We start from the raw sequence: 25321 nt of genomic DNA, 5'->3' as shown, positions 1-25321 counted from the left end.
TTGCTGAGTCAAAGGCGAACCGCACACCTGTTGAAAACATGTGGCCCACCCTATACTCAACAGTGACTGTACTCAGCTGCTCCATCTTGAATGTCGCCAGAGTGCACGATAACACAGCCTTGAAAATACATCCAGGCTTTAGCAATCAAGAACGACCACTGGCTCATTAGGACTTTTACCTCGACGCAGCACAGGTCGTAAGCAGTGTGATTGTTAATCATGTTGGCGGATTCCACGTTTGTCTGTTTATGCCAGCCAGCAATTTGAATGTGCGGGTTGTGTTTGTACCTCTGCGGGCTGAGCCACAGATGGCAGCCCGCTCCCTCAAGCGCTTTACACACACAGACGCATGTGAACGTGTTGTGTAAGGTATTAATGCGCTTGTGAGAGGAGAGCCGGAGACAGCATTTCTGTTGAGGTCTGCAGAATACAACACGCCCCGTCTCTCCATTGTTGTCTGCCGCTTGTTTTCGTGCAGCCCTAAGTTGGTGTCCATCTTGTTTTCTTTCCATGCACTTGGTGTTAATAAAGCATGGGTGTGAAAATCACTTATTGTCATGGCTACTCTGGAGTTAATTCTTCCTTCAGATGGGCCGTTATGACTGCGAAACCACAACAATGGTTAATCGTCTCATTGCATTTTCACTAAATTAATGGATTAGTAGTTTTGAAATTGCTTTGCAATTATTCCTTTAGTGAGTGCAAACAAAGTAAAAAATGAAAGCAAAATGACACTTGACAATTTAACATTTTGGTATGGGTTTTAGCAAGGATCATGCAAGCTGACACATAATTTTTTGGGGGGAAGCTACATAATATAAAGTGCAGTAACCATATACACACATTCCATATACACACTTACACTGTACAGCAATTGAGGCAAAAGGTCTTTGACGTCATTCTTGTTTTTTTATGCCCTGTCCAGGTGGTAATAGTTACAGGACTTAAACACCGGTCCAAAAACCGAGTGCAATTTACTGCTCGATGACCGGAGCTGTCACATGGCACCTCCTTAAACACAACCTCCATTTTTAGGTTGTACCAGCATATGTCCTTATTACGCAATGGTCTCTTTTCACAGCCCTAATCCTTTATCTCCGTTCATCACTTGTACAAACTGTGACTACCTGATGATGAAAAGTGCAATTATTTTCTGGCCTTTCCCACTTGAGCCCTTGAATCCAAATAAATTGTCTCGGTTGACATTGCCAGTTGACAGGTTTAGAAATGATGCATTATCTCTATGGAATCTGTTGATACATTCACATGTAGAGTTAGATGGTCTGTGTAAAGGTAACAATCCAAGTAAGCAGTGCTTCGTCATAGCCCATTGTTCTTTCCCATAAAATGGATACTTTCTACTTTTTGCTTTGAAAGTGCTCCCGGGTGAGCAAAGTCGTGTCTTAAGTTTGGGTGAAATGAACGGGTGACCGTAGAGCGGTTCGTAATGATTAAGAAGTCTTCTAGCTGGAAGGCAAAGCTTTGAATTTATGTTCCGAGCCTCAACATGGCCATAATCTTTGAGTAATGACTAATAGAATGAGCTCATAGAATACTTGGCACAAGCTAATTTCCTTGTCAGGTTGGCTTGGCTGAGCATTATGCACTCGGTGAGGAGCCGAGTTATCATTTGAAGTGTTTCGGTCATGTGATAAGGACGCTCGTCCGCTGCTGCACTTTAGAAGTATTGCAGTCTTCCACACAGAGAGGAAACTCCAGGATAGACTGAGAGAACACTTGATGTTGAAAGCTAGCCTATTTTAGCCTATTCGAGTTATTGGGTTGATGCTGACACTACTTAGTTGAGGAGTGCTATCAACCAGAAGGCTGCAGGTTCACATCCAACTGCACAATCAAAATGAATTATTTCACGTTCTTCACACAAAGATGGAGCAGTCTATTCCTTAATCATGCTGAGATTGCCAGTTGATGGAAAGGTTTAGAAAAAGATGATGTGTGTTGTCGCAGTCACTCATTTCTTCTGAGTTGAGGGGACTTGGCATGGCTGCAAAGTGAGCATGTACTTCAATCATGATGTCAAAATAGCCCCGAATTGAAATCCGCTCGTTTCTACACGCTTTAGCCTCTCAAAGCCCTTTGTATGCAAAGAACCAACCGCATGCATGTCAATCTTAATCAATGTCAAAGACTCATTTTGACATATGCATAAAAAATAAAAGTGGTGAAAATTGAATTACGATGGAAGGGCACCTTTGAGAACATAAACTACTAGGTTTTCATGTCATACGTTCTGACTGCTGCATTCTGAGCTCCGGAGGAGCTCATTTGAGAACATTCGTGTTCGGATTAAAGTGAGTAGGGGGTCTCAAAGAGGAAGAAATAAACCATGACGGAGCAGTGTTTTGTGAAGAAAACCCCGAGCAGTACAATGATCCTGTCTACTACACAATTTTATGACGTGAGCGTCAATGAAGCCTCATCTCCTTTGTATTCTGCACCCACTGCATTCGAAGCATGGGGTCTTTAGGGGGGGAAAAGTGGAAGGGAATTTAACATAAATTTAAAAGGCACACATCCATTCTCTCATGGAATTAAAAAATATCCCCCATTTCCATGTACAGGTTTTCTGGCAGTGAAAGTACCTGACTTGTTCTGTCCATTCCTTTTGCTCCTATTGTTCGTGGATTAGTAGGTACCAAGGGACAAAGTTTTGAATCTGTCTATGGAACCAAAAATAGAACAAGCCAATCGAAACTGGAACAGAATACAGGGAGGTGCTTGACAGCTTCTGCTAGAGGATTTTTGAGGTGCCCTTGGGCAAGGGACTAAATATATAGACATATTCAGCGGATACACGAATTGAGCATACATCAAAGTGAAAAATGAATGAATCTACAATGTACCATTTTTTCCACAGCAGGTAGACCAAATGCCATATCTGTTCTGTCATTCATAAGTGAATTGTAATTTCAGGAGAAAATCCAGATGTTAAATAAAATCCACCCAAAGGCAGCTTTTTGTAATATTATTTTTGCAGTTGCAAGTCTACTGTATATTGTGCTCCTTGAGTTGACACACTTGTCATAATAGTCCTGGAGTGAATGCGTTAATCTATAACACACCTTCATCTGCCTTCTTTCATCCAGCTATAGATAGCCGCAGTGAGTGAATACATCCAAAATATGAATATCATGCATTTGCTAATGAGCATCCCGACATTTTTCTGAGGAAAATGATTATAAGATTGAATGCGAGTCTCCATGGGCACCCGCTTAGGGCATCTCGTCACTTCGTCGCCGCTATTATCTTATTTGAAGTGCTCTCGCTCCCTCTTCATTGCGACGCCTGCCTATCTGCTCTTCTCTTAATCCTCTGCCGAGTAGGTGTGCAAGAACGAGAGTCAGAGGGAGAAGACTGATATTTGCTTAATCAAATCCTCCAAGGAAGAAACCCTCTTTGATCCACTTCTAAGCGCACTGTGGCTGTCCGTCACTTATGTCCCCCCCCACCCATTGCTGCATGTTTTTGTGTCGGACAAGATGGGGAGTCTGAAAGAAAGAGGGAAACCATGTAGACAATAGTCTGCATTTTCCCCTGTCTGCTGCTCTATATCCAACTGCCTCGTTCTTTTCCGATCTTTCTTTTGTCCAAGTAAGCAGTGCTTCGTCATAGCCCATTGTTCTTTCCCATAAAATGGATACTTTCTACTTTTTGCTTTGAAAGTGCTCCCGGGTGAGCAAAGTCGTGTCTTAAGTTTGGGTGAAATGAACGGGTGACCGTAGAGCGGTTCGTAATGATTAAGAAGTCTTCTAGCTGGAAGGCAAAGCTTTGAATTTATGTTCCGAGCCTCAACATGGCCATAATCTTTGAGTAATGACTAATAGAATGAGCTCATAGAATACTTGGCACAAGCTAATTTCCTTGTCAGGTTGGCTTGGCTGAGCATTATGCACTCGGTGAGGAGCCGAGTTATCATTTGAAGTGTTTCGGTCATGTGATAAGGACGCTCGTCCGCTGCTGCACTTTAGAAGTATTGCAGTCTTCCACACAGAGAGGAAACTCCAGGATAGACTGAGAGAACACTTGATGTTGAAAGCTAGCCTATTTTAGCCTATTCGAGTTATTGGGTTGATGCTGACACTACTTAGTTGAGGAGTGCTATCAACCAGAAGGCTGCAGGTTCACATCCAACTGCACAATCAAAATGAATTATTTCACGTTCTTCACACAAAGATGTAGCAGTCTATTCCTTAATCATGCTGAGATTGCCAGTTGATGGAAAGGTTTAGAAAAAGATGATGTGTGTTGTCGCAGTCACTCATTTCTTCTGAGTTGAGGGGACTTGGCATGGCCGCAAAGTGAGCATGTACTTCAATCATGATGTCAAAATAGCCCCGAATTGAAATCCGCTCGTTTCTACACGCTTTAGCCTCTCAAAGCCCTTTGTATGCAAAGAACCAACCGCATGCATGTCAATCTTAATCAATGTCAAAGACTCATTTTGACATATGCATAAAAAATAAAAGTGGCGAAAATTGAATTACGATGGAAGGGCACCTTTGAGAACATAAACTACTAGGTTTTCATGTCATACGTTCTGACTGCTGCATTCTGAGCTCCGGAGGAGCTCATTTGAGAACATTCGTGTTCGGATTAAAGTGAGTAGGGGGTCTCAAAGAGGAAGAAATAAACCATGACGGAGCAGTGTTTTGTGAAGAAAACCCCGAGCAGTACAATGATCCTGTCTACTACACAATTTTATGACGTGAGCGTCAATGAAGCCTCATCTCCTTTGTATTCTGCACCCACTGCATTCGAAGCATGGGGTCTTTAGGGGGGAAAAAGTGGAAGGGAATTTAACATAAATTTAAAAGGCACACATCCATTCTCTCATGGAATTAAAAAATATCCCCCATTTCCATGTACATGTTTTCTGGCAGTGAAAGTCCCTGACTTGTTCTGTCCATTCCTTTTGCTCCTATTGTTCGTGGATTAGTAGGTACCAAGGGACAAAGTTTTGAATCTGTCTATGGAACCAAAAATAGAACAAGCCAATCAAAACTGGAACAGAATACAGGGAGGTGCTTGACAGCTGCTGCTAGAGGATTTTTGAGGTGCCCTTGGGCAAGGGACTAAATATATAGACATATTCAGCGGATACACGAATTGAGCATACATCAAAGTGAAAAATGAATGAATCTACAATGTAACATTTTTTCCACAGCAGGTAGACCAAATGCCATATCTGTTCTGTCATTCATAAGTGAATTGTAATTTCAGGAGAAAATCCAGATGTTAAATAAAATCCACCCAAAGGCAGCTTTTTGTAATATTATTTTTGCAGTTGCAAGTCTACTGTATATTGTGCTCCTTGAGTTGACACACTTGTCATAATAGTCCTGGAGTGAATGCGTTAATCTATAACACACCTTCATCTGCCTTCTTTCATGCAGCTATAGATAGCCGCAGTGAGTGAATACATCCAGAATATGAATATCATGCATTTGCTAATGAGCATCCCGACATTTTTCTGAGGAAAATGATTATAAGATTGAATGCGAGTCTCCATGGGCACCCGCTTAGGGCATCTCGTCACTTCGTCACCGCTATTATCTTTATCTATTTGAAGTGCTCTCGCTCCTTCTTCATTGCGACGCCTGCCTATCTGCTCTTTTCTTAATCCTCTGCCGAGTAGGTGTGCAAGAACGAGAGTCAGAGGGAGAAGACTGATATTTGCTTAATCAAATCCTCCAAGGAAGAAACCCTCTTTGATCCACTTCTAAGCGCACTGTGGCTGTCCGTCACTTATGTCCCCCCCCCCCCCCATTGCTGCATGTTTTTGTGTCGGACAAGATGGGGAGTCTGAAAGAAAGAGGGAAACCATGTAGACAATAGTCTGCATTTTCCCCTGTCTGCTGCTCTATATCCAACTGCCTCGTTCTTTTCCGATCTTTCTTTTGTCGTGAGACGTTGAGGTCAGACTGGCACAGGCAGCCATTGTCGTAACCAGAATTGCTGTGTATGAGTATGAAAGTACCCGACTATCTGAGCTCATTGTCAAAAAGACAACAGTTAGTTCGGGAGTGACAAATGAGACACTGCATCAGTGGCATGTTTGCTTGTTCGCAAGGCCCTGAACGTATTTGTTTTTCATATCTAGAATCCATCCACTTGTCATGTTTCATCTACGTCACATTACTACTAATACTACTACTATGCTTTACAGTGGTTGCTAAAATAGCTTCTACTTTTATAACCTGTGGCAAGAATTCAACGGGTGTGTTGTTCCCTTGTAACAAGCATGCCTCTCTCCCCAAAGTAAACGTGTAATCCAGCCCCTTTCATATTGTGACTGTAATTACCTCAATTCGGAGGCTATTAAAACACAAGATACCTGCTGAGCTTTGCATAACTCTCACTTTAGCCAAAATAGCAAGCGTCAACAATTGTTTTATGGTTCCATCATAGTTGCTATCTTTCTCTCTCAATCTCTCTGTCTGTCTGCCTGTGTGTGGGAATGGGGGGGGGGGGCTTCCCAGTCTTCACATACTGTATATTTTTCTGTCACGTATGTTATTTATTGTACTAAAATGAAGCATCCTTGAAGTCTCATTGTAATTTCTGTCTTCCTTTCAGCGAGCACCTATCCTGCGCCTTCACTTTCTTCTTGCACGGCGAGAGCAACGTATGCACGAGCGTGGAAATCAACCAGCACCAGCCTGTTTACCACCTGTCCGAGGAGCATCTCACTCTGGCTCAACAGGCAACCAACCCCTTCCAAGGTGGGTAGAGATGAGGGCAACAAAAAATCTGTAGACAAGCCGTCCTGTGTCAAGGTTGCAGACATTCTATGCCCAAAATTAAAATCTGATACACCGTGTTGTCCTCCACTATCATTTTATTTGGTTCACAACTCAAATAGAGGAGGTTGAATTACCCAAAGTTGTGTATAACTGATCTATTCTGCTTTCCTTTTGGAGAACAAAAAATTTGTAGAAGTCACAGCCTCATTTTGATACATACATCTATAATAGAAATTCGTTTTGACAATTTGCTGTAATATACTGTTGATTCAAAGTGTCATGACACTTCTGCAGGCGGGATAATTGCTTCAATATAATTCAAAGGACATATGTCAGAAGTGAATGTCTGTTTAGTTCTCAGAGAAAATGAATTAATCATCAAAAGCCTGCCTTGAAAACGCTCATCTAATTTACATGACAGATCTAATCAACTATATTCCAGTGCTATTTTTGCACACAGGACACCACTTAGCAGTAAATAACTTTCAGCTTCTCAGAAAAACAGACGTGTTGTCGCAATGACACACAAAAGGAGTATTTAAACAAAATAAAAAGACAACGTGTTTTCCGGTCTATCTCCAGTGTATGTTTGATGAATAAATGCTTTATAGCCACATCTGCATAAAATTGATGGAAGTGTGTCGCGTGCAGTGTGATGATGTACAAGCAATCCTCAGACAACTGTTATTCATTACAGATAAATTACAATCTATTTTATGGGTCGTTGTACCACATCTGAGCCGCAAACAGTATTCATATATCGTATATTAATCACCGGGCAAAACATGCAATCCTAGTCTTCATCAGTGGGTTATTTTCACGCTCAAAAATGCGAATGTAATAATGACATAAAGTTGGAATCATTTATTCATTCATTCATTCATTCATTGCAATCTACAGCTCTCCGTGTAAAAATGGCCGTCTAGTTTCTCATCAGTTAGAAAATGGTGATGCAGACCTACCATCTTTATGCTGCCACTCCAGTGTAATAACATTGTTCTACCTCTGTATCCACAGGTGTACAGAAGGTTACAATAAACCATGTGCTTTGAGGCTGCTTGCCTTTTTCTATTATTGTAATTTCAAGGTATAGTAACAGAGACTTGGGACACTTGCTGTAATTTCTCACCGGAGCAAAACGGCCAGCTTTACTCACCCACAGGGATACATACATATCATACAGTTGTGCGTTTACCAACCAGCAGATTGTTAATGATGTCATTTTATTGGTCTATAAATAAATGTCAGAGCATCTCACATAAACACATACTTCCACCGTGTCCGCTGTGAGAAGTCATCACTTCAATTAAATTACTCCATCTGCTTCTGTGATTGCTGCCTCAACAGTCTTTTACTGTTGCTATGTGGGAAAGAAAGTCATCATTTTTGATTGGATGAACTGCAATTACCATGAAGCACTTTAGTAATAACGTTACTAGCGCTTATATTTACGAGCTCAAAAGAAGCAGGGTTATTATAAAGTTACTTTGTACAGTTGTCGAGGGGTATCTTTTTGCTAGCGTTGAAAATAGGTGGCTGTAATATGTGTTAAGTCTTGTTTTTTTCTTTGTAGGATTTAAACCGAAACCTTTGTTTAGGATCCTGGTACTATCTGGAATAATCTTGAGTCGGGGGTCCTCATTTTTTTTGGAAACAGAAATTGGATCTTTTGAAATAGCAAATTTGCTGATGTCACGTTTATGCAACTGTTAATAATTGATATTCATCTATGTGAGTACATTGGTCGTGTTAATGATTTACCACAATAATGATCAACAATGATTTCACAACAAACAGATAAATATCACAGTACAACACTTGCTGTGTTTACATTTCCAAGACAACGGGAAATCGCAATGTCCCATCACTGGGTTGCTATTATTTTTTTAACAGTCCCGCAGGCTAATATTTTTGAGACATTGTGCAGCCTTTTGAATGACATCATGAAATTAATGATTACACAGTACCTTTTTTTCGGCGTATAAGATGCACCGGAGTATAAGGCGCACACCCAATGAATGGTGTATTTTCAAAATTTTTCTATGTATAAGGTGCACCGGAGTATAAGGCGCACCTTCATTTAATGAAAAAAAAATCTAAATATAATATATAAATATATATGTTTTCCAAATATAAGGCACACCACATTATTTCTATAAGGGGAAATGGAGTCAGTGGCTACTGACAGTAGTTGCGAGACCTGTTGTGGCTCAATATAACATACATGAGGTGCAGGTTCATCTTTCGAAGAAAATCAAGTCCTTTGGGTGCAATTTATACACCTGAAACCACGGTATATTGTCTTTTTTCATCAACTGGTGCCACATTTTTGTCACTTCTTAAAATTTGCCATTTGCAGTTAAAGACCTATCCACATTTCACAATTTGGCCAGTGGATTTGGTTCTTAACCGTATGTCTGTATAATATATATTGGTATTTATACATCCCATGGGATTATTTGACATCCATATGTATTTCACTGCTGCATTGCCTCTCCTACAAGCTTTCTTAGCTTTGTGTCAGAGAACAACTGACTCTCATACACCTTGGTCTATCCATCTTCACTCTGTCCTCGCCTCCTCTCCCTCTACACCCCCCTACCTCTGCTGAGCTCGGTTTACTCTTCGACAAAGCAGATCTCTCCAATATGTGACCCCATAAAAGAGCGCAGAGTGAATGAAATGAACTTTCAGCCCATTACACTGATCTGAGAACATTTGACATGTCTTCGGGGAGCCAGAGATACATTCGAAGTGCAGAAAAGGTTGTGATGAGATGGGGGCAGTCGAGACAGGATACATTCAAGGGACTATGGTCAACCATATGCATATTTGTGATGAATTTCATCTTGTTTCCATGACGAGCTCTCAGGTCTGATGGCTGTGGCTGAGATTTCAGTGCTTAAATTCAATTAAGGTTTAAAACGATCAACCCTCGCTGCATTTTGTTGTATAGTAAAAGAAACATGACCTTGTGTTTCTTCAATGTTACAGGTCATATCTGCTGACTTTGCTGTCAGCTGGCGTGAAATGCTGATCTGCAGAGCTTTGCAGACAAAATCTTGTTATGCTTTACCTTAGAAAGTCTTGCGCACTATGAATATAGGTTAATTAATATTCCAGGAGATGGAGTCTGTGAACATCTTTTTAAAACTAAAGTTCAGATGATATTCATATACAATAGTATGACATTGAAAGCAGGCCAATTCAGTGAAACCCACTGACCTATACGTGGCAATATTTCTTGGAGATTATTTTTTGGTCACAAAAAACTTTCTGAAATTCAATCATACATTTTTGATACTGCTTGTACTCACAGGTACTCACAGGTGCAATGAAGCCTATCCCGGCAAATTTGGTCTTGAGAATGGATGCACGGGGAGGGATTTTATTGCCTTGGGGGGGCTTCTGTCCCTCAGAGCTTGCTTCTCTCTCTCTCTCTCTCTCTCTCTCTCTCTCTCTCTCTCTCTCTCTCTCTCTCTCTCTCTCTCTCTCTCTCTCTCTCTCTCTCTCTCTCTCTCTCTCTCTCTCTCTCAGATCTCTCTCTCTCTCTCTCTCTCTCTCTCTCTCTCTGTCCTCCCCTCTCTTTCTACACACACACACAGACACACACACACACACACACACACGCACGCACGCACACACTTTCTCCACTTCACAGTCTGTTCTGAATGAACTAATTGACGAGCAGAGCTGCCACGCTTGTGAGTGGTTTCCTGCCGACAGTCCATACATTACCGTCATCACCAGAAAAGTCAAAATTAGGAACAAAATGCAAATACATGCAAGAGATAAAACATAAATTTCAAGCGTTGTCCAAAATTATATATCTTTTACGTCTAATTCCATAGTTAATGTCTAATTCCATAGTTGTTCCTCTCGTAGCCTGGTAATACGCAATGTTTCTCCTTCTCCTCGACCTTGCTACTCTTAATCTCCCAACAGCTTTCTGACTCACCTCAAGATCTTAAACCTGAATGGAATCGTTTTCATGTTACCTAATCATTAAAGTATCGGATATCGGATAGGAAGCTCACACCCATGCAAAATTATTTCTTTTAGAAGCCCTGAATGCTTTGTGACCAAAGATTTGAAAGGACACACCCCTTCTATATCCTAACTTTCCTTCTCATTAACTCCAGCTTGTTTTGGCATCCTTGAAGTTCTTCAGCGGTCCAGTCACGGGATCAATACTTTGGTCTCGAGGCCATCTAGTCTCCTAATGAAAAAGAGAGGGGCATTAACAAATGCTCACTCACACACCCACCCAGCCGGTCGAACCATTTGTATCGCCCCTCGTCACTTGAAACGTATGATAGATGCAAAGAGAGTCGACGCATAACAAGCCGATGTGGTGCATGCACGTGTGCACGTAGACACACACAAAGCACACTTACAGTGTATATGCGCACGCACGTTGATATTCATACGGTTTTCATCCATACATGTATGCATTATGCATGTTTGTTTATAGTGGTATCTCCATTTGCTGATGGATGAAGGTCTGTTCCATACGCAGACTGATGGGCTCTTTGTGACTCCATATGTCTGTGCAGTGAAGTGTGTTTGTCGAGGAATGGCCCTTTTTATAAGCCTCTGTTTATGGCCTCTGAGAGGCTGCCGCTTGCCAATAATTGACGTCTGGATTGCTCTGTAAGTATTTGGCAACCCCTCTGGGACTGGCTGAGTCCAGCATTGCTATGGAAAGGTCACTGTGCTCCTGAATAGGCCGGAGATGACAGAACGATGAGGAAACCAAAGCCTAAAGAACTGGGGAAAGAAAGGAAACGTTATGAGCATATAAAGGATTAAATTGTAAGAGCGGTGATGGGGCTGAAAATATTGAAAAAAGGAAAGTGGTTATTAAGTTCAGGATAAGCAAGGGAAAGGGCAAATAAGTCATTTAGAAAAAGGAATAGGCAAAATAGGGTAAAAGGATATAACCGTTTTGCATGTCAATATGGATGGAGTCAAGCTGTAAGCCAAAGCAACTAAGCGATGGAATTTTCGTTAAGTTTTGCAACTCCTTTGGCAGATTGATGTTAGCACGATGTATTCACATCCCGCTTCTGTCTAACAGTACCCTCCGTGTCCTTCTGTCCTCCCTAATGGTCCCTTTCCAAAAGTCATCCTGAGTCCTTTTGGGCTGAATGGGACCCTGACCGGCCAATCGTTCAAGATGTCTGACCCACCCACCCAGAAGCTGATTGAGGACTGGAACCAGTTTTATCCCATCAGTCCTGGTGCCAAGGATGGAGTGTTAGAGGACAAAATGGAAGATATGGAGTGGGAAGACGACTCTCTGGCCGCTGTAGAGGTCCTTGTTGGTCAGTTTTATTTTTCCCATCATGTTTTACACATTGGTATCTTGGTGTTTTATTGATTATATTGATATTTTACTGGAACATTTGTGCATCTTTCTGTGTAGGTGGTGTGCGAATGGTTTACCCAGCCTGCTTAGTGCTCGTTCCCCAATCAGACATCCCTGTTGTAGCCCCCGTGGGGTCCTCCCAATGTACTGCCGTCTTTTCGGGTGGTCACCAAGTGCCTGCATCCCAGCGAGAGCCTGCCATGTCATTGGTGACCCTCACCCCTCCCACATCGCCTGAGGAGGTGCACACAGGTAGTAGTCAAACAAGAAAAGCATTTGCCATCCAAGATACTTCACTCTATTAATGGGATCTTTTCTTGAAATGAATCTGTAATCATTTAATTCGTCAAGTGGTTTATTTAGCATTGGATCTTCCTCTCCGTAGTGGACTCTCACTCAGCCCAGAAGTGGTTAAGGATGGCTTCTTCATGTGACACGTTCAGTGTGGACAGATCAAGCCACCACGGAGGTAAAATTCCTCGACAGCTTGCCAGTCAAGTTATGGAGCGTGTCTGGCAGGAGTGCAATATCAACCGAGCCCAGAACAAGTAAGATTTTCATTACCTCTGTTCACTTGTCTTTGCCTTTTGAATTGCCTTGTGATGCCAGCAGTGGTGAACTTTTTAAAATTTGATTAGTCTTTCAAAGCAAGCGGAAAGCCCAAAGCCGATTTTATCTTCGTTGAATGGAAATGATGTATCGTGTTAAATAACGATTTTCAGCGACACACACGTTGATGTGACTACATGTGTGCTCTATCACCTTTGCCACTCTCCAAAACGCAGCATTAAGCCATCACTTCTAAATAATAAACTTAGTCGTCAATTCTTAAGAGGGGGTGCAGAGAGGCTGCTGTCCTTATTTAAATGAGGTAATCCTTGTCTGGAAAAGATCCAAAGAACCCAGACTTAGATTTCTGTGGATGACATGGGCTGGGCGCACAGGTTAGCACAATATAGTATTCTGCTCACTCGGACAGTCGTCCTGCTAAGCAACGAGCAGAAGAATCAGATGAAAAATAAACTACATTTAACTCCTATCCTGATAGGCTGGCGCACTGATAGCTTCCAACGATTTAAACTAATATGGATGAATTAAATGACTAAAGAAAAAACACACACAAAGAAATTTAGCCGAGAACATAATCACGGTTCTTCACCGACACAAACCCTCATGCTCTACCAATATTAAACTGTGATGTCCTGTATTGCAGTGTTGTCCCTTGGTCTTGTGAATTATTTACTATCAGTGAATCTGACACATTGGGAGCATCAAAGGTTCTGTTGCCCCTGTGCAAGCACAAAATGTCAGTCATTGTTAGCTATTAACGTGTCATCCAAAATACTACTGCTGCAAGCAAATGGCAGTTACCATTGTAGAACGCCAGGATTAATCAAATCAAATGATAACAAGTGGGCAACAAATATCTACAGTTTGAGTATGTCAATAAATTGGAGAGCGTGGATATTCACAAGCACGTTGTGGTCATTATGAATGTTGTTAATTTGCTTCCTACACAGGCGCAAGTACTCAGCTGCAACCAATGGTACCTGCGAGGAGGACCAGACAGAAAGAGTGGGAAGATGGAATTTTGTGGAGCCATCTACGCGGTCGTACTGCAGCTGTTCTCGGTAAATGACAGTCCGTGACCAAACAATTAGGTTTTTTCGCCGAGTACAGTATGTAACCACCCGGGCTCAGCCATGATTTGGATCCTGTTAAACTCGTTATGTATGTAAAAAAGAACCATTTATATCGTCGTCAGATCAGCTTGTGGTTTGAAATTCCAATGAGCGAGCAGGCTGTCTAAATGCTTAGCTCATCTTAGCGAAATGTGTTTAACGTGTGAAATCTTTCTTTCATCTTTTGAGAGCAGATCTGGTTTGGACAGCCGCTGAGATCCACATTAGTTTGGATCCGCCCAGCATTTTAATCACAGAATATTGAAACAGTTTATTTTCAATTGGAATGGCAAATCTGTATTCTTTTCTTTTAGATGCAGGTACTTAGTGGACATTTTCACAGTAATTGATGCTCTTGTTTTTGACAGTTCTTGTTAACTGATTTTCCATTAATACCCATGGATGACATTTTACACATTTTAGTGATTTCTATTTGAAAATTACATGTGTCAGTTATGTGTCGAATGATAGCTACATTGTTCACTTGTAAAGCCTTTCTTTTTTAAATCCATTGACTGACAGGTGATTTGCTTCCATTTCAGACTCTCTGCTCACTTTTGGTTTATGTCACCATTGCATCAAAGTCTCATCGTATATTCATGTTCATCCTCTTTCCTCCAGACATAAATCAGTGAAGCAGCGAACAGGCGGAAATGTGGGCCAAGCTCTGTCAGTGGGGCAGGCCTCCCAGACTCCTACAAAGCACAAAGCTGGAGGAGAGAAGCCAGACAAGAGTGACAAGCAGCAGAAAAGACCCCAGACACCTTTCCATCATCGAAACCTGACCAGCGAAGACACCACGATGGAGACTGAGGCAACAGCCGGCCAAAGACTTGTGATGAGGAGTCAGGATGCTGGAAGATACTCGAGTATTCGTTCGACAGATGTTGTGTCAACCATTCAAAAAACACCTCAGCTCAATAGTGCGGTGATCACCACGGGAGGGCCGCCAGACCTTGCCAACTCCCCGCAACCGCCGCCGCTAAGCCCTCATCCATGCGAACGTGGTGAGGATCCCGCGGAGGGTTTGAAGAACCCTTCCACCCCCAACAACCAACACTTTTACCAACCTCCTCTAGAGCCATGCCTGGGAGCAAAGAATGGCAATGAGGAGCCTGTAGGCCCAGAGGGTCTGACCCAGCACTTCTCCTCAAACCACCCTCAGTCTTCAACCTCTGGTTATTCAGACCATCCCGAACCCACTGTGTATACAGGCACAGGAGTCCAGCTAGAAGATGACAGCACTCACTCACCCTGGAGGCTATTCAACCTATCCCGCAAGAAAGAAGCAGAGCTGCCCACACCACAACTACCAGGGGAAAAGTTTAGGGAAGATGGTTTAACTTCGCAGGACAACCTTGTGTCTGTGACTGAGTAAGTATCAATCAATAATTGGTGCTTTCTGTCATAGCCACTCGAATGGCATTTGTGTAATTGCCTTTAAGGAACGTTCATCAAGCTTTTAATGGGAGAAGCTGTCTGGAATATTCTGAATTCACCGGACGTGATCAGCAGAATACTTGTTCCTGCTGGAGTTGCACCTGCCTATGTTGTGCTTGTTTGGTATCTTGACTTCAAAGTTATCCAAATGACAATATGTTTTTAATTTTAGTGCTCTTAGTTGTCAGTTGGAAGATTTTTTTTCTCCTTTGTGACGTGAACCACAATTTTAGCGCTGGGCCTGAGACATGTCATAGCTTGATTGAAGTCGGGGGCACTTCCCAAAGAACTTTTAGCGTTTTCTTGAATGAAAACCAATATATATACTGTATCTACCCTAGTCAAGGATGGCGCCTTGTACTGATGTCCAAAATGTTTCTTCTGGAACACAGTGAAAACAAAAAAACATTTAAAGGACAACCGATGTCACTTTTTTGTTTTTTAACTGACATCAGAAAAACGGTTTATAGCATCTAAAATACCCAAAACACGCAGTATGATATTTTTAGTCAAATGCAAAACACCAATAAAAATGACGTAAAGTGTCCAAAATCTGCAAAAAAAATTGAGCTGCGAATTGGGCATTTTCAGAAAGTCCCGCCCCCAGTTCGTGACGTCATGCCAAGACGTCTTGCATTGCTAGTGAATGAAAACAATGGCTTCAGATTCTGAGAATATGCTTTCTTGTTACATATCCAGTTATGAATATGATTGAAATAGTTCTGAAGAGGAAAGCATACATGTTTGAAATCGATTAAATAATTTATTTGTGCCATTTTGAGGCAACATTGGGCGGCAATCTCTCACGCCATAAAAAATAAAAGAGGCACAAAATGGCGACCTCCTGTGGCCACCTCCGTTTCCACAGGCTGATAAATTCCTTATATGTCACTTGGACGCCCTCTTATGGCCTTTTGGCGGCTTTTGGGTGCAATTTGAGTCATTTGAAGCCATTTTGGGTAATTTGAAGCCATTTTACAAATTATGGACACAACTTGTCCGGAGACGTCGGTTGTCCTTTAAAGCAACAATCGACATTACCACAATATGACATACAGTACCATAATAAGACATACAGTAAATAAGCAAATTAATAAAATATTGTGTGCACATTGTAAACCGAAAGTACAGGGTGACCCAAAAAGATGCGTACCCATGAAAATTTCAATTGTGGGTTTGATTATTTCAAATTAAGACCACACATTATTCAGTTTATGGATGAGCATTCACCAGAGTTCCTCTTTTGGGAGAAAACATTGCTGGGGTGAGGGACTCGGTAGGACGCATCTTTTTGGGTCAGTGTGTAAAAGTGATTGACAACTTTGTCAGACGTGTACAGGTTTGCTTGCAACGAAATGGTGGACATTTGGAACTCATCTTGGGAAAGCCATAAATTGACTAAAAATTGACAGATACGGCTGAAACTCTGGTGCATAGTCCTCCATAAACTGAATAATGTGTGGTTGTAATTTGAAATAAATAGCGTTTTAATCAAAGCCACAATTTCAATTGTCATGGGTACGCATCGCATCTTTTTGGGTCACCCTGTCGATAAACTAATGGCGTTGAATAGACTGTCGTTTTGTCTCTCTCTGTCTCTCTCTCTCTCGCAATTTCTCTGGTTCTGTTTCTCTCTCTAGCGATTTCGCTTGCACATCAAAACGCATAGCACTGAACCAGAAGTGGTCCATGACAAAGTACTGTATTCCAAATAAAGTATTGAAGAAGATTTTGAGAAAAACATAAATATGAAGGTTCACATAGAAGTGTTGAACACCTTTACAAAACAACAAGACCAAATAAATTATATTTTTGTTCTCATGGCAATGACTCAATATTTCCGCCAGTTACATATACACTCAACAGTAAAACATAAAAATAAAACGAGAAAGTGGCTACAATAGGCCACAACATCACCCATGCTTTGTTACTTACAAGGATACCCTCCTTAAAGGCGTATACAATATGAGACATTATACTAAATTGAGGTCTGGTCTTCTTCACAGAATGTATTCGACTTTCAAAAAGGAATCACTGTAGTTAAAGCTATTTCAACAACACATCTGCTAGTGGCAGCCAAGTGCTTTAACATGATTCGTCACCGAATTTAACTTAAATTAAAAATTGTAAAGATTTGGGGTGGGGTGGGGTCTTCAATAATTTTTTTCATTGATAATTCTGCAGCCACACAATACAGTTGACACTTCAGACATTTACTGTCTCCCATCTTATTCCTCATTGGGATGAACCGCTTAGCCGCACATGGCATGTTAATCCCTTGCTATGTGCCCTTTTGACATCATACAGCACCGACGTGTGCGTCCCGCACTACCCTGATTCCTACACACAAGCAGCAGGCGCCAAAGCTAGAAGAGAGCAAGAGTAATAGTCAGGTTAGATCAAGATGAACTGTTGTTATAATAGAGTCAAAGCTATGGCTATAATATTGCTTGCTTTTGGGTAAGACATTTACGCTGAGGAAGCTGTTTTAAGTGAAGGCGGGTGGATGGAATAGAGCAAGGGTTGTCTGTCGAGTTTGAGGAATAGCACTTGAGGGGGTGGTCAGAGTGGAAATTTTCTGCAATCCCAATGGACCAAAGGCTCGGATGGGCTATTCTGTTGAGCTATAACCCTTCCGGCTATGGCCCTGAATGATGGCTAATGTGTGGCCCGGGCCGCTGCATTCCATCACCTCGCATCAGAATAGGATATGCATGACGAGAGGACCTACGCGTGTGTGTGTATGTGTGGCTGGGATGGGAGGTGGGGTGGATTGAGGAGTGGTTTGGAGAGGGGCCCTGACAGTAACAAATCTATGGTGCACTACCCTACCCCCCAAACATTCTCACACGAGAAGAACAATTAGGGCTGTGGTCACATTGGAGATTCTGATGAGCCATTTCATGCTGAGTGATCAATTTGTCTGTGTATGAACAGTCCGTCGTGGTAGTCGTCACCATATTCTCGTTAATCTGTTTGAAATGTCTGACAACAAACACCAAGCATCCAGTCTTGCTCCAAGACAGCTGTCAGAGTTGTTTGCAGTTGCTGCCATTGCATTTAATGCTGATAAACACAAAGCCGTGCTGACAAGGATTATCAAGCAGCGGCACAGCACTTTAGCAAACATGGAAATCTATTTTTGTTTACTTGCTAATCAAATTTAATCTTTATTGGTATACAGTTGAAAATGAAGCTTTTGAAATTTATATGAATAATACATATTCATGATCTGGTGTTTTTGATTTACGCTTCAGTGCTCATTTTCCAGCATTTTTCTTCCTCCCCCAGGGTGATGTCCACATTGAAATTCCCACTGAAGGTCTCTGACGAACGCATTCAGATGTATCGCGCCAGGAAAAGCCAGTACCTGGTTTCTGCCATCACAGACGGAGATCACGAGCCTGAGGTGGACCCCTATGCCTTTGAGGAAGGAGATGTGAAATTCACATTTTCCAACAAAAAGGATAAGGCAGGCGGGGAGCGTGAGCCAGGCATGAAACATAAGGTAAGGCTTCAGGGCTCGCTGGAACTAATGGATGTATTTGTCCTCTTTAAAATGTCCTGAACCTTTTTCCCCTCTTATTCTGTTGCTCTCAGAAAAAAAAACATGTACAATGTGAAGCTATCTCAAATGTATTTTCTTCTTTTTCTGTGTTTGTGTATCAACGAAATCGTGTCCAGATTCACTCTGAACCACGATTACACTTTATTATAAGGAGTACCTGTGTCATCCTGAAGAGTAAAGCATGAATTTACAGTATTTGAATCGATCAGACCAGTTTATCTTATCACACAATAGACTCAACATTATTTTCATTCTTTGCTGAGCCTTCGTGGAAGGTCAGCAGAGAAACCATTTCACCCGTCCTCACTTTGGCAAGAGTGGACAAGAGGGCAGCGATCGTGCGAGGTAAAAAAATACCATCATCATCTCGAGCAAAACTGCCTTAAAAATAACTGGTTTCCTCAGCCACTTTCACTGCCCAATGTCTGTTGTAACAGGAAACTGTCCAAAAATCCCCATTGTAAGTTAACACAGGAACATCAATTGGTTAGGTTGTCCAGTTTTTCTTAAATGTGTCTTATTTGATCTGGCCTCCTTTTTTTAAACATACAGTAACCCTCAATGCTCCTGTTCGAATTTACCAGTTTAATAGGAGGATTGTATTTACACTGATTCTGATAAATGGATGCATGAAGGAGTTCTATCTCGTATGACCAACACATACTGAAAAATCGACATCCAATCATACGGTATGGTGCGGATTAGCGGGTTCCAAAGCACATGATCACTTTTTGAGACAAATACTAGAATTTAACTCATTCACTGCCATTCCTGAATTTATTCGGGAATTGAAAAGCATGACGATTAGCGCCACTCCCAAATTAGTTCTGTTCTTTTTTTTTTTTGCGGGGTGTGCCGATAAAGCGCTTTTGTCCATGTTAGCGCTTTGTTACAGCTTCAACTGTTGTTAAAGCGCGATATCAATCACTATGTATCTATTGTATTGTATTTTATACAGCCACCCCCATTTCAAGCTCAGATAACTCCAGACCCATATAATTGAAGAATTAACTCTTTTTTTCTGACGAAAGAAGAGTCTCAGGTTGCTTATGTGAAATTGAATGTTTACGTAGTCCTAAAACTCAATATTCTATGGGTCCTGCAATTTGAGTGAAAATGACAAAAACCCTGGCACTGGACTGGACACATATTTGCACGTCATCTGGCAGTGAATGAGTTAAGTATGCCTTATGCCTTAAAATACGGTACAGTTGTGAATGTCTTTATTGCGTTTCAGTGCTTGTTTTTTCTAGGAAAGGGTGTTTGAGTGCTCATTCTCCTTGTTTTTTTTTATTCATTGCATCTGCAATGGTATGGACAAAGGCATAATAAAGCTAAAATATCTTATTTCATGAGGAAAAAGATGTGATATCACAGGTAAAAGTCAAATTTTTTATTGATAAAAAACTTCTGAGCATAATCTCATTGTTTCAAGATGAAAGCTGTAATTTTTACAAGAGTAAAGTCATCATTTTGACGAGTTCCCACACAACTCGTAAAAGCAACAGTCTGAGACATGTGCAAGCTGTCTCCCTGTAGATATCTGTCAAATATTAACTGCCTTTTCTGTTGAGGTGCCAAAACACGACTACCTTATTTGTAAAGTTCACATACTAAAGTGCATTGGAACAACAGTCCTCATCTTAATGCATCCTATATATACATAGTAATTATTATAATTAAGTATTATTTTGAGTGAGATGTGATATGACTTTTTGTTCTAAAGTATAAGTAGTTGTCTTTCGGAGCACATTTGGAATCCTACCGCTATCATAAATCAACTCTATGGCAGACATACAGTCAAGTGTGATTTGACAATGGTTGTACACTATTGTTGACTGCTTCTTAAAAGTGGTCTGTTTAAACCCTGCTGTACTGAGAAAAGCCTTGAGAGCATATTAAAATGAATAGCTCAAACATAACATTCCTGTTGCTGCAGAAAGAACTGTACAGAGTACATGTACAAACATTTGCCTGCATGTTATAAAGAAAGGCAAGCCCTCTGAAATATTGATTTCGGGTGGCCCCCAAAGGGCCATTCCTTGGATCTTGATGTCCCTCTGATTCACACTGGAAATCCCATTTGCCACAACAGTGTATAGCCTCACCACATTAACTGTTTCTACAACTCTCCTATATTTTTACTCTTGCTATTAGAGCATTTATTGTCTAACTAATTTTTGTAAACAAAAACAAGTGGTGCCTTAAATGCATTTTGCTATCCCCTTGATGGCCCACTTTGTGTTTTTCATATAATAGCCTAGCATTTGTTCGTAATGTCATTTAATTTATAACAATATCCAGAAGGCCCTTTTAGATTTGACAGTTGTTTCATATTACTCTACAGGAAAAAAAAATATGGTCAGTAAGTATAAGCAGTGGGTCATGTGTACGGTTTAATCTGAGACTTAACACTATATTTTATTTCCTCTCGCTAACCTTTTCTGTTTACACTTTCTAACAGGGTGACGATAGCGGATCGGGCACATCAGATGGTAAGGCTTATTTCTGTTTCCCTTTGTATTCGTGATTGTTTGCATAACTTGGCTGCTGTTACATGGACACATAATCACCCGAGCGACCTCAAAATCTTTAAATTACATTGCATCCTGCTTTTTATTCACATGTCAGGGTTGCGATGTTGTCTTTAATGTTACTCTTTAACCAAATTTATTTCATTGCATATTCTTTTCAATAAACACCTCAGCTGTAAACCATGACAAATATGTTGTTGCAAAAAGTTTGTATTTTTGTTTCCATTTTGAACCTCTTTTTTTTCAATAACTAAATGTCAAATATTTGCCTGCAGATCCTCAGCGGGCAGGTGCTAACAATCGCATAACCTCCACAAGCCTGATCCATGAAACCGACCTGGTGGTTTCCATCAACGACCTTGACAACCTCTTCAACTCAGATGAGGACGAACTGGGGGTTCGTTAGACATTCTCCTTTTTTATAACTCAATTTTTGTGGAAGCCACAGTAAGTTTGGAACATGTTTTGTCTCTGGTACTGTGATTCTAAAATATGTTTTCTCCCTTTGTCCACAGCCTGGTTCCAGGCGGCCTGTAAATGGAACTGATGAAAAATTTGGCAACAAGGAATCAAAGCCATCCACATTGGACCCGGTATCCTGCATTAGTAAGTATTACTCTTCTCATATGTATATTGAGTAATGGTTCAGCCACATGGCTCAGTTTTTCAATTAAAGTTAATTGGAATAACAAAATATTCTCACAGTCCACTGGGTATTAAATGATGCCACTCGAAATACTTAAACTTGGCCTTACCATATAGTGGTTGTAGTTGTGGCACTGCAATTGTACCTGTCATGCACGTTTTTGGCATATGTGGAATCCCAAGTACCCGGAGAAATCCCATGCAACATGTAAAGTTCACACAGAAAGGCCGGAGTCAGTATTGTACCCATGACCTCGGTACTGTGAGGTAGATACCCAAACCACAGGACCACCGGGGTGCCTGAGTTATTGTGTTGTCATTTTTATGTTATTTATTTTTTTCATATAGGTTTTCTGCCTGCTAGCCGCTTCATGCATTTAATTCCAATACATATTCCGCAACAACGGAAAAATAAGTACAGTACTTTCTTCCAGAGATGCGATTTCAGCACTCATTATGAACTTCTTACTCATCAACAGTTTGTCATTTGCGTATGTCCGAAACTACCACACTATCTGTTAGTTTCGGAACCTCTGACTTTGTGTAGCTCATCTTTGCAACACTTGACTCCCATTGCAGAAGTGGGCTAGCCACAATGAAGGCTTGCTATGGAATGTCTTGGCCAGTACAAAGGGTAAAATAGGTCACAAGAAAAAGCAAAATGTACCCAAAGGCTGAAAATGATGGAGGATTTCAATTAATTGCAATGCGATTTATACAGTTTAATTGAACTTTTTTTTTTTATGAAGCAGGTACAGTATTTGAATTGAACTCATGGGTTGTTTGCCTTTTATTAAGGTCTTAATGGTTTTTTTTTTACTTTCCCTTTTATTGGGGTCTTTTTATTGTGATGTCTTTTTATTGTTCTGTTGTACTCCATTCTTGTTTATGCATTTATTGCTGCATGTTACAGTAGAAATGAAATTCTCACAACCTGTATTTTGCAATTGTTAGGTGATTAGTGTCTTGACATATTGGCTCTGATCATTTTTCTATGAGACTCTAAAATCTGTCGAACTCACATTACCATGCGCATGGTTTGCTCGATCCTATGAGAGCATTGCTGAAGTCACAAATTGGGACATTTCATATTTTATAGTGACTTCACTGTGTTCACTCCATTATCGCAGGTTCGGCAGACCTGCACCAGATGTTTCCCACTCCTCCCTCGCTTGAGCAGCACATTATGGGCTACTCACCCATGAACATGTGTAGCAAAGACTACGGCAGCAATGAGCCACCTCCTGGCATGACCACACTGGATGGAATCTCGTCACTGGGGGGTCACTTCAAGATCGAGGTGGAGGAGAGTTTCTGTAGCCCAAAGCCTTCTGAGATCAAGGTCAGCCTTCAGTAATTTCTTCAATTTGTTTGATGAAACTGCTTACGAAACTACACTAGCTTATTTTAGGTCGTTCTCCATGTATCAACAATATATTCCCGAATATATTTTTTCACTTTGCCCATTTTCCCACAATGGGATCATTGGCCTGCCAGAGAATCATAGCTTGTTGTGTCTTAAATCATCCTGTCCGTGTGGACCAGAAAGCGCTTTTTTTTTTTTAGAAATAAGAGGCTCCTTGAATATTTCACTCAATGTGCAATTTAACCTTGCTGGAGGTTTTGCTCTACTTAGTTTCAAGTCAAGTCAAGGCCCGGGGGCCAAATCTGGCCCACCACATCAATTTATTTGGCCCGCGAAAGCAAATCAAACTTGGTCAAAACGAATATGCAAATCAAACATCTGAAGATGCAGGACACTGATTCACTGTGGCGACCCCTAGAAGGGAAAAGAAGAAGAATAGCTCAACACATTTTAGATTTCTTGGAGCCAGTGGTGTCATTTATAACCGATCATATCTTAGCCCTGAGTGATCGTTCGTTATCTGAGCCTTGAGCAACTGTGATGTCACTTTCAGTTATCAGCAAGTACCAAAATGGCTGCCCCTATACTCATTGGAATTCCTTGTTTAAACTGGAGATACATAGAAGATGTGACTATAAAGAACAAGAAAAAGTTTCTTCGCCCAACGTAAATGATAAATTTTGCCATCCATTTTCTATACCGCTTAAATTCATTTGGGTCATGGGTGAGCGAGAGCCTATGTGCGATGACTTTGAGTGAGAGGCTGCACAGTGAAACACTTTTCAGTGTCACTCAAATTGATGGCGAACAAAAGAATTCCTATGTCGCCTTGATTTACTTTTTTCTGTTCTGGAACGCTGTAAATGAAATTGACTTCCTCTGCGAGTTCGGTTACTATATTAATAATCTGTCTATTTTTCAGGACTATTCATTTGTTTACAAGCCAGAACTTTGCCAGGCATTTGTGGGCTGCTCCATGTTCGCACCATTGAAGTCATTACCCAGCCATTGTCTCCCGCCTATTAAACTACCAGAGGATTCCATCTATCGACCAAGTTGGACCATGGGCAGGGAGATGCTCAATCCCATTCCTGTCATGTCTGTCCTCAACAAAGACAGGTAGAGCACTTGTTTTAGATTTCACATTGTACATATATTTTTAAAGCCCCTATGTTTATACAAGACACAATTGCATATTATAAATTTTTTGAAGAATTTGTGGGGTGTAAAAAAAAATCCAACACTAACAGCACGTTGATGTTTCAGATTCCCTCCAGTTATTTGCAGTTATCAAGTCTTATTGAATGAAGAAAGAAGAGGAATGCACGAAAAATATTTTAACATTCCAAATATTACATCAAGAATATCTTAACATGAAAGGTTTTCAACATGACCCGTGCTAGTGGGTTGGGCTGTGTGTTAAAGTTGAAGTGAAATTCTTACCATTTAGGGAACTGTTAACAAATAGCTGCATATAACTCCCCTTAAATTAAATCATTCACTGCCATTCCCAATTTTTTGGGAATTGAAAATATGACCTAAAGCCCATTCCCGGATTTGTTTGGGTTTTTTTTCTTGCTGAGGTGCCGATAAAGTGCTGGCCACACCTCTGGCAATGTTTTTTTTTTCCCTTCCACAAGAGGGCGCATTTCCTTTTTCCATCCTAGCACTTTGTTCCAGCTTCAGCTGTTGTTAAAGGACAACCGACGTCTCCGGACAAGTTGTGTCCATAATTTATAAAATGGCTTCAAATGACTTCTGCTGAGCGTATTTTAATAAGATTCCACCGCATATAGCTATATTTTACGTTTTAAGACTCGCGCCTGACCGTAAAAAAAGACACATTGTAGCGGTCCTTCCATCACGTCAATGTATTTTGCTGTACTGTTTGGTTTGAAAACCTTGTGTTGCACCCAAAAGCCACAATTTATCAGCCTGTGGAAATGGGCTG

The 25321-nt window shown here is 41.0% G+C and overlaps 1 protein-coding gene across 1 annotated transcript in view; it reads left to right on the top strand.

The window, feature by feature from the left end:
* The window catches only part of med13a (mediator complex subunit 13a), a 93405-nt gene that overhangs the window by 51794 nt on the left and 16290 nt on the right, over positions 1-25321 (top strand). Inside the window, exons 4-15 of the mRNA XM_089017052.1 lie at positions 6598-6743; positions 11891-12091; positions 12193-12387; positions 12521-12683; positions 13656-13766; positions 14439-15191; positions 18549-18765; positions 21290-21320; positions 21635-21756; positions 21875-21965; positions 23135-23346; positions 24293-24489. Of these exons, the coding sequence (XP_088873178.1) occupies positions 6598-6743; positions 11891-12091; positions 12193-12387; positions 12521-12683; positions 13656-13766; positions 14439-15191; positions 18549-18765; positions 21290-21320; positions 21635-21756; positions 21875-21965; positions 23135-23346; positions 24293-24489 (2439 nt within the window). The remainder of the gene's footprint in view (positions 1-6597; positions 6744-11890; positions 12092-12192; positions 12388-12520; positions 12684-13655; positions 13767-14438; positions 15192-18548; positions 18766-21289; positions 21321-21634; positions 21757-21874; positions 21966-23134; positions 23347-24292; positions 24490-25321) is intronic.

The sequence above is a fragment of the Hippocampus bargibanti genome, linkage group LG16, assembly GCF_051943395.1.
Source record: "Hippocampus bargibanti isolate YZ-2025 linkage group LG16, ASM5194339v1, whole genome shotgun sequence".
NCBI classification, from domain to species: Eukaryota; Metazoa; Chordata; class Actinopteri; order Syngnathiformes; family Syngnathidae; genus Hippocampus; species Hippocampus bargibanti.
Note: the sequence above shows the minus strand (reverse complement) of the source record. Positions and strands in the feature narration are given on the sequence as shown.